Below are 16,726 nucleotides of genomic sequence, written 5' to 3'. Positions count from 1 at the left end.
TAGCTGTGTTTAAAAGAGGTTTGGACAAATTCCCGGAGGTAAAGTCATAAACTGTTTTCAAGAAGACCTGGGAAAGCCACAGCTTATTTCTGGTGATAAGTAGTCTGGAATCTTGCTACTTTTGGGATTCTGCCAGGTACATTAGAAACAGAAAGCCTGCAAGGGAATCAGTTGGATTATTAGATAATCAAGGAGTAAAAGCAGCACTCGGGGAGGACAAGTCCTCTACTAAGGAGGATTTTAAGGGAGCTACTTGTGCCAGAAATGGTATTTAAAAGTGATAATATGGAGAAACTAAAAGATATCTCAGTGAACCTGGAAGATGTAATAGCCAAAATGATAAGTTAAACAGCAGCAAATCACCTGGACCAGATGGTATACACTCCAGGGAACTGAAAGAACTCAAAAATAAAACTGCAGATCTACTATTGGTAATCTGTAAACTGTCATTAAAATCGTCCATGTTACCTGAAGATGGAAGGTGGCCAACATAATGTTAATTTTTATAAAGTGTTCCAGATAATGCTATGTCAGTCAGACATGATAGTCAGTGATGCTATCTGGTTAGGTGCCACTAAATATCAGGTTCGAACCCAATCAGCAGGAATTAACAGGGCAGAAGCCACTTCTCCTGGTTACTTGACTCCCTGAGTATCTTTCTTCTTTCATCTGTTCTGAATGTCTTATATTAGGTGTCCTTTTCATTTTAACCAAAGATAAAAATAGGGTTTTCCAGCTAAAGAAACTGTCCTGCCACTGGCCAGCTGTCCTGCCAGTCATTTGACAGCTATCCGAGTATGCTCAGAGGTGACTGTGAGGGGGTTAATAGAACACAGAACGGAGCCAGGATGAGGCAAGTTGATGGCGCGGGGGGGAGCAAGAGTGGACTTCCGCCGGCGCGCATTTTCACTGCAACAGGACGAAAAAATAGGCGCCAGCACCAGCAGAACTCCGTTTGGTGGGAGTGGCCGCTCCCCTGGCGCCCCACCTAGCTTACGCCACTGATAGAACACTGCCCTCACTCTTAAGAATATTCCCTCAGGTAGGCTTAGCCACCTTAAAACCCACTAGACCTGCCCAGGGAAGAAGTGAGATGGGAGGGGTGGAGCCGAAAGGACAGGAACCAGGGAGTATAAAAGGCAGGGCCAGCGTGGGGTTAAGGAGACCCAGGGAAGGAAGAAGTGAAGCCTCAGTCTACGCCTTTACTGAATACGTCTAGTTGCTGTAACGTGGCTGAGGTAAGCCAATCATTTTCTTGAAGACTTGTGAGCCTTGTTCTGAGGTCTGGCTGGCACCAGACCTGGAAATCCAAAAGACTGTGTTTGGGCTTGGAAGTCACAGCCATAGACTGTCTTTTGGGCCCTCTTAGCCACAGATCCATACTAGGACTCTTCCCCCTCTGAAGTAAGAGATTTTACATTTGTTCCTAGGCCTGTGAAGTAATAGGCCTCAGGTTTACGTTAATAAAGCACTTCTTTCATGTTTACATCCTTGTCCGCTGTGCTATTGTGATGGCCCACCCTCAGCTCTCGCTCACATAACTATGGGTGTGCAAGCTTAGGGTTACCATATGTAGGGTTACCATATTTGTCCTCTGAAAAAGAGGACATATGTCACGCCCCTGCCCCGCCACACCATGCCCCCTGCCACGTCCACACCATGTCCTTTCGGATCCTCGCCCACCCTTTCTCGCTCTCACCCCGCCCCTGTCACATATTCCCCTCCCCCCGGGTCACATATTCCCCTCACCTCCCCTCCCGTCACCTCCCCTAACCCTTGTCACATATTCCCCTCCCCTCCCCTTACTTACTATCTACTGCCCTGGTGGTGTAGTGGCTTCTTCGGGGCAGGAAAGAGCCTCGCGAGGCGGCGTCACCTCTCGGTGGGCCATTTTGAATTCCGAGCCGAGACCGAGAACGATGCAGGGCAAGGACAGGCAGCGCTCCGGCCAGGAAAGAGGGGGGCTCTTTCCTGCCCCAAAGAGGTCACCAGACCACCAGGGCAGATAGTAAGTAAGCGCAGCTCGCCTGCCCGCCCTCTCAATTGTCCAGAAATCCAGGCAAACAGGCGGGTGGCAAAGCCTGCCGACGCCCCGACGTGGTAACCCTAACCATATGGCTCCAGGAAAAGGAGGCCACATTGATCCAGTCCAGGTTTTGCTTCCATTGGAAGCAATGGAAGTAAAACCCAGACTGGCTCAATTTTCTGGAGCCATATGGTAACCCTATTGCAGGAGCCTGCAATCTGTTTTATTATAACACGAGAACTAGTTGTTTTTATACTAAATGTATTAAGCTGTCAATGGAGACAGTGTTTACAGCCCCCATGGGTGGGCAGAGGAGAGTCTGAACCATCAGTGACAGCTATATAGATTGCTATATTCAGGGAGCAGACAAGGAATTATGGTCTATAGCCCCTGGCCAAGGAAGCAGTGCAATGGTTAGGCTAGGTGGAATGGTGAGAGGAATAAAATAGTAGGGGAGGAGGGGAGGGGAGCCCTACGTGGTAGACTAATTAGGATACCTAGACATATCTGAAAAATCAATGAACACCTACCCTTCCGTAAGCTGCTGAAGACTTACCTCTTCAAACAAGCCTACCCAAACGACCCAATTTAATCCTCGAACCTAGACCGCACCACCAGTACTACCCACACTCCAATCCTTCCCCACATCTCTTACTAATGTCCCACTCTACATAACTGTGTTACCTTCTGTGATACATTGTAACATACTTTGTATTGTATCTGTGATACTTTGTACCATACTCTGTAAGCCGCACTGAACCTGCTATCGAGCGGGAAAGAGCGGGGTATAAATGCCACAAATAAATAAATAGGAAAATTTATGGTGCCACTGGCCCTGTGGAGCAGGTAGCCATTGAACTGTAAGCGCAAACGAAACAAGGAGAAAACTGTAAAGTTGAGAAAAAAAATAAAGTTAACAGAAGATCAAATGTCTATCTCCAGCGCTTAAAGATCATGACAACACAAACCGATCGATATATTCAGCCCGTTGAAGGCAGGCCGGCCAAGTGCCGCGATCGGTACTGAGCCCCGTTATTCAATGCTGGGCCATTTCTGGTGACCGGCATTGAATATCCGTTTGTTTATTTTTCTTCTGGCTGGCTTAAACTTAACCGGCCAAGTTAATAACTAAGAAACGTCAGACCGCACAGAATACAGCAGCCAGAGCGATCTTCGGAAAATCAAAATAATGAAAGTGCCAAACCCCTTCGTGAAAAAATTGCAACCGCTTCCCACCAAGGAGCGTATTGCCTTCAAGGTTTGCACCCTGGTCCACAGGATTATTTACGGCGAAGTTCCTGGATACATGTTGAACCTTATAAATCTACCACCCAGAAACTGCACCAGTCTATCCCGAACTTACTTAAATTTGCATTATCCAGACTGCAATGGACTTAGATACAAATCAATTTATGCATCCAGCTTTTCTTACATAAGTACACAACTGTGGAACGCTTTGCCCAGAACCGTGAAATCTATCCACAACCATCTTAACTTCAGGAAGTCACTGAAAACCAACTTGTTTAGAAGGCCTACCCCCCTGACCCAATTAACTTTCTACTTCCTGCGACACAGCAAAACTATGGACCGTGTTTGACTGTCATCACCACCCACACTTTATTTCTTCGTTGCTTTATTTATGTTTCTTTACTAGCCGTTCAGCCCGTAAAAACGGCTAGTATAGGAAGGGGGGGTCGAAAGGCCCCCCACCCTGCCGCTGAGTTCGCCGCTGCCGCTCCCTCTCTGAGTTGCCCCCCCCCCCCCCCCGAGCCGTCGCCACCCACCTTCCACCCAGTCGGGCCCTCGCTCCGCTATTGAAACAGCGAGGGCATGCAGCACACAGCTCTGCTGCTGAGCTGCCGTGGCCTTCCTTCTTCTTCTCTGCCTGTGTCCCGCCCTCGTGTGACATAACGTCGTCGAGGGCGGGACACAGGCAGAGAAGAAGGCCGACGGCAGCTCCAGCAGAGGCTGTGTGCTGCGTGCCCTCACTGTTTCAATAGCGGAGCGAGGGCCCGACTGGGTGGAAGGTGGGTGGCGACGGTGACTCCGGGTGGGGGAGCGTTAGTGACGGCGGTGTCCCTCGCAAATGCGCAGTAGAGACCCTCTCTGTTCCGCCCCCATCATCACGTATTGAAACGGTGGCGGGGCAGAGAGGGTCTCTACTGCGCATTTGCGAGTGAGTACGACACTCGCCATTTATATATATTGATATGCCTAATACTACCCTGTTTCCCCGAAAGTAAGACATCCCCTGAAAATAAGACCTAGTAGAGGTTTTCCTGAATTGGTAGATATAAGGCCTCCCCGAAAGTAAGACCTAGCAAATTTTGTTTGAAAGCAGGGCTGCCGAGAGCCAGAGAAGGCCGCCCCCAGGCCGCCCCCCCCCCACCCGAGGTCGCTGGGCCCCCCCCCCTCCGTCGCTCCCGGAACTAACCTTAAACGCCTCCTTTCACCTTCGCAGCAAGCAGCAGCAGGGCAGTTCTCACCTTCCTTCCATGCCCCGCCCTCGCGGATGTTACGTCAGGCAAGGGCGGGACACGGAAGGAAGGAGTGGCCTGCCCTGCTGCTGCTTGCTGCGAAGGTGAAAGGAGGCGTTTAAAGTTAGTTCCGGGAGCGACGGGCGGCGGGCCAACCCCGATGCTTCCCTGAAAAATAAGACAGCCCCTGAAAATAAGACCTAGCGCTTTTTGGGGGGCAAAAATTAATATAAGACAGTGTCTTATTTTCGAAGAAACACGGTATATTGTGTATTTGTATTTTACCGAACCGGAGCCTGCCTCTAGGGTATTGTGTAAGCCACATTGAGCCTGCAACTAAGTGGGGAAATGTGGGGTATAAATGTGTTAAATAAATAATAATATTGAGCGATGGTTGGTAAAGTTTATAGCAGCCAAAGATAGGACCGCTATATAGGTGGTCTGATTTATCCGCCAAACTTAAGTACATAAGTTCATATTTGGAAAAACAAAATATGAAAGCGCAAAACCACTAAGAGAAAAGCTACCACTCAAAGAACGTATCACGTTCAAGATCTGCACATTAGTTCATAAAATCATTCACGGAGATGCCCCGGCCTACATGTCAGACCTTGTTGATTTGCCACCCAGAAATGGAAAAAGATCAGCCCGCACATTCCTTAATCTACACTTCCCCAGCTGTAAAGGACTGAAATACAGACAAACACATGCGTAAAGCTTCTCATACACGAGCACGCAGTCGTGGAATGCCCTACCACGTAACTTAAAAACAATCTACGAACTAACCAACTTTCGCAAATCTCTGAAGACATAGCTCTTCAACAAGGCATATCACGATATCGATCAACTATTGTAAACGCAACACGTCACCACTTCACCTTATAGTCTAACTAACAGGGGTGATATGATTACAGACGTTCAAATATTTGAAAGGTATTAATCCGCAAACGAACCTTTTCCGGAGATATGAAGGTGGTAGAACGAGAGGACACAAAATGAGATTGAAGGGGGGGGGGGGTAGACTCAAGAAAAATGTCAGGAAGTATTTTTTCACGGAGAGCGTGGTGGATGCTTGGAATGCCCTCCCGCGGGAGGTGATGGAGATGAAAACGGTAACGGAATTCAAACATGCGTGGGATAAACATAAAGGAATCCTGTTCGGAAGGAATGGATCCTCAGAAGCTTAGATTGGATGGCAGAGGCGGGGCTGGTGGTTGGGAGGCGGGGATAGTGCTGGGCAGACTTATACAGTCTGTGCCAGAGCTGATGGTGGGAGGCGGGGATAGTGTTGGGCAGACTTATATGGTCTGTGCCCTGAAAAAGACAGGTACAAATCAAGGTAAGGTAGACACAAAAAATGACACATGAGTTATCTTGTTGGGCAGACTGGGTGGACCGTGCAGGTCTTTTTCTGCCGTCATCTACTATGTTACTATGTTGTTTCCTTCTATACCTACTATCCTATTCTCTTTACAAATCCAATTGTAACTTTCTACTCTGGAATGGCGAATGCCATAACCGATTATTGTAAGCCACATTGAGCCTGCAAATAGGTGGGCAAATGTGGGATACAAATGCAACAAATAAATACGTACATAAGTATTGCCATACTGAGAAAGACCAAAGGTCCATCAAGCCCAGCATCCTGTTTCCAACAGTGGCCAATCCAGGTCACAAATACCTGATAAGATCCCAAAGAGTAGCAACATTCCATGTAGAACTGCAAACAATAGCAAGATTCTGGAATCCTAAAGAGTAACAAGATTCCATGTAGAACCCGAAAGAGTAGGAAGATTCCATTCAGAATCCCAAGTACATAAGTAGAAAAGTATTGCCATACTGGAACAGACCAAAGGTCCATCAAGCCCAGCATCCTGCTTCCAACAGTGGCCAATCCAGGTCACAAATACCTGGCAAGATCCCAGGTATTTGAGGTTTCAGGCCTGAATCTTCAGCGTGAACCTAAGACCGAGCTGTTTCTATTTCGATAAACTGTCTACTAACCTTTCCCTTTTTTCTCCTCCTTTGCTGGCTCACAACATATGTGGCCAGCAACCAACTGTGTCTCGGGTACAGAGGCAAAATGCGTTTCAAAATCTGCAGGTTTTTTAAAACATTCCTGCTTCCATGTTTCTGTTGGCAGGTAAACAAAACTGTAAAGAGACATTCAAAGACCTCAAAGGTATAAATTATGCACAAGAGGCGTTTTTTAGTGGAAAGGAAGCCATGGTATGAGGCTTTAAGGGGGTAGGAAATTCAAGAGTAAAATATGGTAATAAATCTTCTAAGAAAAAATGACAGGTGTGAGGACTACCAAAATAGGATGCACTGTCGGGGCCATCACCAGAGGACATGACACACAGTGCAAGGGATGATCTCAGTGCACACTCCCCCACAGCACTCACCCTTCCCTGTTGAGTGCATAGATCATATGACCCTACACCCTCTCGTGTAGAAGCAGATGGACAGCTACTTGCCAGCTGAAGAGGGAAGGGGTTCAGGGGTGGAAGTGTGGATACAGAAAGGAGCTGGGCGGTACATGTCTCATCACTCATGCCTTGGTCATCAGGCATCCCTTCTCCCTCAACTTGGTATCCCATTTTGCTGTGTCACCTGATTTATGCCTGGTTTTTAGGCAGCATGAGCAAGTTACGCCTTTAACTGGGAGCCCCGTCCAGGTGTATACCGCCTTGCAAATACGCACTAAGCAAGTTAAATGGGTATTTGTAGACTAGAAAATAGGCATCCTCCTGGCACTTTTGCAGGTAAATGTACACTTATGCCCGTATCTTGATGAGTATAGAAGCTTGGTTTTCTATAGTGTAGGCTGCTGAAAGAGCTCTCCTATTGGTTCAACGCTTTGGAAGAAAATGCAAGCAGCTGAAAGAGATCTCCAATTGGTCAAATGCTGTGGAAGGGAATACAGACAGCAGAAAGCGCTCTGCTATTGGTTGAAGGCCTTGGAAAGGAATACAGACAGCTGAAAGAGCTCTCCTATTGGCCGAAGGCTCTGGGAGAATATGCAGGCAGCTGAAAGAGATCTTCTGTGGGTTAGAGGCCAAGGACATTTCTAACAGGTCTGAAATTTAGGAGGTGCAATAATACTAACCTTGGCCTTATTGTCTCCCTTACTGCAGTGCTTAATTAAAACTTTAGCATACCCCATAACTGCTGGGAAAGTGATTTAATTAATACAGAAGGATCCCCAAAGCAGCTTTTTCTGGTAATTCTGGCTTCGGGTCTTAAAGAAAAAAAAAATAAATCGAATCTTTGGCCTTTAAATCAGAGCTAGCGTATGCTCAGCATTAAATATTTAGCTGTTTTAATTAAAATTTTATCCTTGGGTCCTGCTAGATAAATTTTGTACATGGATCAAAGGGGAACATTGGAGTTGGGAAAATGTGTTTTATCTAGGACTACACTTATATTACCTTTCCTAAAACAAAACTATTTTCTATGTTCTTTAGGGCAGAGGGAAAGAGAGAGAAAAAAGAAGTGCAAAAAAGATCACATGTGTGGGGATAGAGAGAGAGAGAGAGAAAGAAAGAAAGAAAGAAAAAAAGAACGTTCATTTGAGAAAGAAACAGAAAGAAAGAAAGAAAGAAAGAAAGAACGTTCATTGAGAATATATCATTCAGTGTAAAAAATGTGACGAAGGATGCTATATTGGAGAAACAGGCCAGATGCTTAAGACAAGATTCAATTTACATAGACATCATATGAACAATACTGGTGCCAGTAGGGCTCCCACCCCTGTTGGTCAGCATTTTACAGGACCAGGACACTGTACCAGTGACTTCACAGTGAGAATCCTGAAAGGTAACTGTAAAACCATACAAGAACGTAAGACCTTTGAAGTCAGAATGATTGAATATTTTAACACCCAACAGAAAGGACTTAACAAGGATCTGGGGTTCCTAGCCCATTATAAACCATAAAGCTGTATTTCTCTGTTGATCACCCCACCCCTCAATTATCCACACCCATCCTGTTAGAATATCAATGATATGCTTTGATGTCCCCATGCATACTTCCTACCCACCCCCTCCTCCCACCCTGTCAGACTGTCATAGTAATGCTTGAATGTTTTCACTTATATACACTGTCAGCTAGCACATTTGCTTATTTCCGATCTGACGAAGAAGGGCGACCTTCGAAAGCTAATCAAGAAATGTATTAAGTTATGTCCAATAAAAAAGGTATCATCTTATTTTCTTTTCCATGTTTTTTTGTTTGATTTCTATTGATAACCTTAAGAGTGGACTAACACGGGTACCACACTCCTCTACCTGAGAAAGAAACAGAAAGAAAGAGCTTATGGGAGCAACAGATGGAGAATCAAAAACAAAGAGACAGAGAGAGAAAAAGAAGTCACAAAAAAAGAGCTCTTGAGAGAGAACCAATCAGATGGAAATTCAGAGATATAGAGAGAGCGAAAGAAAGAGACAAAAAGAAAGAGTTCATAATGGAGAGACAGATGGAGAATCAAAGACAAGAGAAGGTAAGAGAGAAAGAAAATAAAGAGAGAGGGAGACAGAGAAAGAAACAACACTGAGAGGTGGAAAGACAGAAAATAATGAGAGACAGGTGGAGAGTGAAAGAGACAAGGAAGAGAGCAAATGAGACAAACAGATGGGCACTGAAAGAGAGAGGAAAGAGATGAGATAGACAGAGAGAAAGAAAGACAGACAGAGAGAAACAAAGACACAAATAGTAAAAGCAAAAGAAAAAGGAGGAGAAAAGAAGAAAATGAGGAAGACTGAACAGAAAATGATAGAAAAAGGGGAAAAAAGGAAGTGTGAAGAAAGAGGAGGGAAGGAGGTAGAAAGAAGGACAAATTAACAAAAAGAGGAAAAAAAGAGTGTGAGATATGGTAAATAGAGAGAATGAGGGAGCAGAGGAAAGGAGGAAAAGATAGATACAGAGGAGAGGAGCGATGCTGGAAACAGTCTGTGATATTCTCTGTTGCAGTTACTGGTTGCTCCCCTTCCCCCATCCAGATTTACTGCAGTGATGTCAAATGGGCCAGGTTGAACCCGGCACATCCTCATTCCTTCTCCCTGGGCATTCTGGGATCTGTAGTCCCCAAAGACAGCAGAAGAACCGTCGCTGAACTGCAACACTTACTACTACTACTATTTAGCATTTCTATAGCGCTACAAGGCGTACGCAGTGCTGCACAAACACAGAAGAAAGACAGTTCTTGGCTTACTCTTATTCTCATGCAAGCTAGGACTTGCAGTTCAACCTTTGCTGGTTTTTAAACACCTCCTTTCCCTTCCTCTTGCATCTTCATTCCTGTCATTATGTTTTATTGAGCCAGTAGGCACATAAGACAAGACAGACGCATCTTCCACTCTTGTTGGCCTTGTGTTTCATCAACTGCTTCTGACCAATTGACGTCCAGCACGGTGAGATCCTGTTTCAGACTATAATGGTCTTGGCCATCCTTTTCCCTTCTGGTTTCCAGTTCAGAGCTTGCCTCAGTATGCTCTGTAAATCCATTCTTTGTAGATGCCCAAACCATCTGCGTCACTGTTGCAGTGGTATCTTATTAAATGGTGGCTGTGTTTATCTGTCTCTGCTATTTATTTATTAGGATTTATTTACCGCCTTTTTGAAGGAATTCACTCAAGAAAGAATAGAACAAACATGAGCAATAGGCAAATTACAGCAGTAAAAGTATTCAAATAACAATGCAAAATATGGCATGGTATACTACTTACAATGTCGTAATAGAACATTTTAATTGATAGTGAAGGGTAAAGCAAAGATGGAACATTTAGATAGGTAAGAAAGTAGGAAGAGTTGGAAAGTAAGGTGACTGATTTAAAGAAAGTTGCACATGAGGTCAGAGCGATGGTTAAATTACTCAGCTAGGGTAGGAGTGGATAAACACGTCCTGCTGCAGTATGTGCAGCCCGAGTCACTCCTTGTGTGTGAGGGAGACTAACAAGTTAGTTGCTTTGGTTTTTACCTTTCCACTGGACATGTAGGATTCTTCTTGAGCTGCATGAATCAAAAGCATCTAGTCTGTTTTGGAGACTTTCCATTACTGGCCAGATTTCTCCACCGTATAACGGAGTGGATATGACATTGTACTATTGTAAACGTGCATCTTTGTTCGAGTTGTGAGCTGGTTGTCGTCCCAGATCTTGTCCAATCTGTTCACGACTGATGTCACTTTACCACTTCGAGTTTTAATTTCTTTTTCAGTGTTGCTGTCTTCTGTTACCAGACTTCCGAAATTCTGGTGAATTCTGGCACTTTTTCTAGTTCAACTTCTTTTCATTTGATTGCTGTGTTATCTGGTCTGTTTATAGTCGTACATTTTGTCTTTTTGCTAGATTATTTGATTATTTGGATTTAGCTTGCATCTAAATTTATAGTTAACCCAATCTGTTCACCAAAATGCATTTTTTGATCAGTCCTGGTCTGCGTTGCCTGAAGACAACCTGCCAACAAGGCCACATCATGTGCAATATTCAAATCCTCTAACTACATGGTTTCAAGCCCTGCAATTCCTGGCTTAGCTGAATAACAACGATGGCAAAACACAACCTTGCTTGACTCCAGTTACTGTTGTAAACCAATTCATGTAACCGTCTTCCACTCTGGCACAACATTCACTGTTCTCATACAGGTATTTGATAACTCTAATGAACTTGGAAGGTGTTCCATATGATTTCATAATACTCCATAATGCTGTTGAATATTGTTTCAAAATCCAGAAAATGTATAACTACTGGGATTTTATACTCGAGAACCTTTTCTAATATTCTGTGCATTGTGAAAATGTTGATCTACGTAGGATCTGTTGGGCCTGAACCCAAGTTGTCCCCTTGAACCTTAAACCAGACAAGAATCATCTGACTGTAAACTTTTTCAGGTATAGCTAACAGAACTATTTTTCTCCTGCTATTGCAGTCCAATAAAACAGTGACATAGTAGATGACGGCAGAAAAAGACCTGCACGGTCTATCCAGTCTGCCCAACAAGATAAACTCATATGTGCTACTTTATATGTATACCTGACCTTGATTTGTATCTGCCATTTTCAGGGCACAGACCGTAGAAGTCTGCCCAGCACTAGCCCCGCCTCCCAACCACTAGCCCCGCCTCCTACTACCGGCTCTGCAAGGCTTCATTCTGTCTGACGTCCTGCACTTTGTACGTGCAGGACGTCAGAAACAGAAGGAAGCCTTTTGCGAGAAGAAGAGGACCTCGGCTGGTGGGGGTTGGGGTCCCCCGCCAGCAAAGGCAGGTGACGGCGACGGTGGGTTGGCAGCGGGTCGTCGGTAGGGGGGCCCAGGCCCCCCTGGTCCCACGTGGCTATGCCACTGGCTGGAAGACAGAAGGGAGAAAGGGGTTATGATAGAGACATTTAAATTCCTCAGTGGCGTTAACATACAGGAGGTGAGCCTTTTTTCAAATGAAGGAAAGCTCTAGAATGAGGGGCATACGATGAAGTTACAAGGAAACAGCTTAGGAGAAATCTAAGAAAAGCTCTGTCATGGAAAGAGTGGTGGATGCGTGGAATGGCCTCCCGGTGGAGGTCGTGGAAACTGAGAAACTTGCCGGGTTCTGCCTTCATTCATTCCCCCAAACCGCATACTCTGACTCCAATGGTCATTTCCTCAGCCCCTGGTTGTGGGGTGTTTTCTGCAAAGCAGAAGTCTCCATCTCAGGCTCAAGCTGTCCTCAGCTCTCTGTCCCTCTCTCGTCCCTGAGAAAGCTTCCTCTTTTTCATCATAGAGGACAATATTCTATTACAAGACCCAGTATCATTCCTGAATTGAACCCTGCGTCTATCCAGTCAATGGATAGACTCAAGTTTAACGTCCACCTCTGCAATAATTCAGAAGCCATCTCTTCAGTCACTCAACTTCCAGACCTTCAGTTGGACAGTCTGTCATCCAATTGATCAACATCCAGCTTCAAGGACTCATTCTGACTGGGAAATACTCTTGTTTTTCAACTAGCCGCATGCAGTAAGTTACCGGTTTCACTTATTTGCAGTGAACAGTCGGAAATTAAGAACTGTGAGTCTTCCTTTGGATGCTGGCATGGGTTTAGCTGGCTGTTTAATAATTCATGGAAATGCCTCGTGAGAACAGCGCAGCCACTATAGAGTCTCAAAGGCTTAGCAGCTTCAGGGGGGGGAAGCAAGATGGAGAAGAAAGAAAAGGGAGGGGCCAAAGGGTGAGAGGAGAGAGTATAGAGAAAAGGAAAAAGGGCAAAAAGGGAAACGGAGAAAGGGGAACACAGAAGGAAAAGAGAGGAAAGAACAGAGTGGAAAGCGAGAGGTAAAGCTGCAGGAGAAAATGGAAGAACCAGGAAGATGCAGCAATGGATAGAGAGAGACAGAGAGAGAGAGAGAGAGAAAGGGATGTGCAAAAGATTTGTGCAGCGTAATTGGGGAAGCTTTAAGTCACGGTGTGCAACCTATCCCGCTAATTCTATAAAAGTCACCGAAAACTGCGCATGCAAATTTGGGCCTGTGCCCAATTTATGCACACAATTTAATAGAATAACGAGCTAATTAGCACCAACAATTGGCTTCTTTTAACAAGCAATTATTGGCGCTAATTAGAATTGGAATTTACATGTGTAAATTTAGGTGCAGGATCCGCACCTAAATTGCACATATGAGTAAAAAAGGGGGTGCGGAAATGGGAGGGTCGGGGCGGAACGGAGGGGGGGCGTTCCTAGCATTTATGCCTGTTGTTATAGAATAAGGGGGGATACACGCTCAATTTAGGAACGTACATTCACACCACGTTTCACTAAAATTAGGCATGAGTCCCGGGTGTAAGCGCCATTCTATAAACCGGGCCTAACTTTTAAGCATGGCTTATAGAATTGCACTTTCTTTCAGCGCCATATATAGAATTCACCCCTACGGGGGTAATTCTCTATAGATTGTCTAAAGTTAGGTGCTGAGATGATGTACGCTAAGCGTGAATTGTATAACAGCAGTGGTGTTTGAACTACCATTATAGAATACTGGTGAAAGTCTGCATTTACGCACCAAACGTTAGGCGTGAGCACTCCAACGCCTGGTGTAAATGTGTTTGTCTAACTGTAGGCAATTAGGACCATAACTGCATGACATGCTCCAGACCAGGGGCTGCCCAAGACAATTTGCCAGTTGAGGCAGAAAATGAGCTGCCGCCCCGGCTCCTCCGCCCCTGCCGCCCTTTCCTCCCTAACCCACTTCCCCAAAATTACCCTTTTCTATTCTTTTCTTGTTTTTCAAAAGAAGGCGGTGACAGCGACTCCCATAGGCTGCCCTGCCGCTGGTCCCGGCTCCTTCTCTCTACTGCGGGTGGCCCGCCTCTCTGACATAATTTCCTGTTTCCTTGGAGGCGGGCCACCCGCAGTAGAGAGAAGGAGCCGGGACCAGCGGCAGGGCAGCCTAAGAAAATAAAAGAAAAAAGGTAATTTTGGGGACGGGTGTTGAGGAGGGAAGGGCAGGGGGCGATGCCACCTCACAAGAGAGTTGCCTGAGGCCCCTACCTCAGGTGGCCTAATAGTAGGGCCACTACTGCTCCCGACTCACCCATGCCCCTCCCAGGTCCACGCCCCTCTTGAAGTTGTGCAACTCTGAAATTTGAGCATGCAACTTCTAGATTACCAACTAAGGGCAGTTACACATGAAACTGCCCATTACTGCCAATTAGCAATGATCATTATTATTATTATTGCATTTGTACCCCGCGCTTTCCCACAAATAGCAGGTTCAATGCGGCTTACATAGTAAATAGAATTACATAGTCTTGGAGGAGGATATAACAAGTTGAGTAAAACATAGTAATAGTAGGGTTATGGAGATATGTGGATTGAACATGGAGGGGTAAACGAAGAAAGGATGAGAAAAAGGAAAAGAGGTTGGGAGGGGTAAGGAGTAAGAAGGATGGAGAAGAAAAGATTGAGGGATGAGCGAAGGAGATTGGGAGAAACCGGTCTGAGGTATGATTATCGTCATGACAGAATATGTGGGTGGGCTGAAAGTTAAGTTGGGTCGTTAGGGTAAGCTTTCTTGAAGATCATAGTCAATAATTGGTGTTAAGGCATCTAATTGTAAATTAAGTTATGTGTAAAACTGACCTTATTCTATAAGTTGTGCGCACCAATTTGCAAGCTAATTGCGCACTTGGCCAAGTGACTTTAGAGAATTAGGAGTATGTGATGAGAGAGGAAGAACTACAGAAGAAACAAAAAGTGGAGTCAACCAGATAATTCTTTTATTGCCAGTATCCAAAGAACCCCGTCTCTGAATCTGTGAGCAGAGCGTCCCATTTGAGCGGGACATCAGTCACTTTGCTGAGGAGCATTAGAATTAAGAACCAGTTACTGATTCCTTCCACTGTCATCTGTAAACAAGATTTTCCTTTAACCCTCTGATGCAGGCATATTTTTATGCCGAAACACAGCTGTGTCGGGTTCTTTGGATACTGGCAACAAAAGAATCATGGTTCCAATATTTGACTGTTTGGCTCCACTTTTGTTTGTTCTGTGGTTCGTTTCCATCTGTCGAGGTTTTTTTCCTTCTTTGTTTTGTGTTGAGAAGAGGGTAAGATTCAGCACAGGCAGGTCAACTGTCTACAGGTCAATGTTAGTCTAGACCTCTCTTGCGAGACATCCCAGGCTAGTTCATTTTTTCCTGCTCTCTCATCACAGACGCCTACAAAGATGCAATTAAGATAGCAAAGGCCCTCAGAGCAAAGGAGTCACACTCTTCACTGTCAGGGGATTCAAGTGCTTCTCAGGCTGGAGTTGGTCCCTGGTGGAAGGGATTAGAAATGGTGTCAACAGGTGTCATAGCTCTGTGCTCTTAGCACTGGGTCACATAGAGATATTGGTGGCAGAAGTAGATTAGAACCTGGGACTGCAGTTGTAAGCCTCATACCCCCCCCCCCACCCCCATCTCAAGCTCTCATCCACAAGCTGATTTTATCGCTGACCTTACTTACCTAGTACCCCGAGGCGGTAGTTCATGGTGATTACGATGACGTTGCCGTAAGCCGCCAACACGCTTCCGTCAAACATGTTGCCCGTTCCCTCCATGTAGGAGCCGCCGTGGAGGAACAGCATCACCGGCTTCTTCCCACTGTCTCGAATATCTGTGGAAAAGGAGGAGGGGAACAAAGGTAGGGGCAGGGGTACAGAAAATGGGGGACAAGGTAATATCAGTCGTCAATATATAGGAATGCATTCAGAGATGGAAATAAAACAAGGGATTAAGAAGGGGAGGATGGGGATGTGCATCAAGGGTACTATAGAACTCTACAGAGACTCCAGCATAGGAGAAATGAGGAGGGGGGGAGGGTCTCTCTCCCCAACCACAAATAACTGGAGAGCATGAAGAGGATCACAAGGCGCCATCCTGCTACTGTGCTCGGCAACTGCATGATCAACCAGAGCTTCATCGTCGTCTGCCGTTAGGAGTGATCCAGTCTCAGGGCCTGCCCCATTGAATGCAGGGATTTGTAGTCATGCATTTTTTTTTTAAGGAATGCAATTGGAAAATCATAGCTATAAGATCCTGCTTGCAAAGGGGTAAACCCAGAATGGATCAATCCTGTCAGGTGACTCTTGAGCCTACTGCAACTTTATCTGCCATCAGATATAACATGACCCCCCCCCCCCCTTAAACAGGTCAGCCCAGACAGACTAAGATTGGTTTACGTATTTCCGTATTGCATGCTGGGACTTGTAGTTTCGATTTCCCCCAAGAAAAGCAAGAACGACTAGTCCATGGATGCAATGTGGTTAAAACTAGGTTGGGCTCACCCATCCCATCCCTGTAGCCCCCCCCCCCAGGGACCTACCTCAAAGTCCATGGGGGTCCTACAGGCAGGAGTGATGCCCACTCACTCCTGCCCGTTGCAGGTCTGACCACAAAATGGCCGCCGCAACCCCTAGCCAGCTACACCTGTGATAAGCCTATGCCCCTGCACTGTGAATGCTCCCCTTCCAATTACGCACTACGGGGACCTTTAGGGCCCTGAAGTAGCGGCGGGGGCCATTTTTGCCATACACCAGGGCCCTTTTACTGCAGCGGTTAAAAAAACCCTAAAAAGGACATGGTCATGCGGTAAGATTATTCGTACCGCATGGCCATGTGGGGGGGGGGGGGGGGCAACACTTACGCCAGCCACTGAGATGGCGGTAAAGGCTCCTGCTGTAACCGGGCAGTGGTGTAACTGCCTGATTACCG

The 16,726-nt window shown here is 45.8% G+C and overlaps 1 protein-coding gene across 1 annotated transcript in view; it reads right to left on the bottom strand.

The window, feature by feature from the left end:
• LOC115457934 (neuroligin-2-like) overlaps positions 1 to 15,621 on the bottom strand; it is a 28,994-nt gene extending 13,373 nt beyond the window's left edge. Inside the window, exon 1 of the mRNA XM_030187647.1 lies at positions 15,480 to 15,621. Within this exon, the coding sequence (XP_030043507.1) occupies positions 15,480 to 15,600 (121 nt within the window). The 5' untranslated portion in view covers positions 15,601 to 15,621. The remainder of the gene's footprint in view (positions 1 to 15,479) is intronic.
• Positions 15,622 to 16,726: the final 1,105 nt, after the last annotated feature.

Source organism: Microcaecilia unicolor, chromosome 14 (assembly GCF_901765095.1).
Source record: "Microcaecilia unicolor chromosome 14, aMicUni1.1, whole genome shotgun sequence".
Lineage (NCBI taxonomy): Eukaryota > Metazoa > Chordata > Amphibia > Gymnophiona > Siphonopidae > Microcaecilia > Microcaecilia unicolor.
This window is presented reverse-complemented; position numbering and strand designations above follow the sequence as displayed.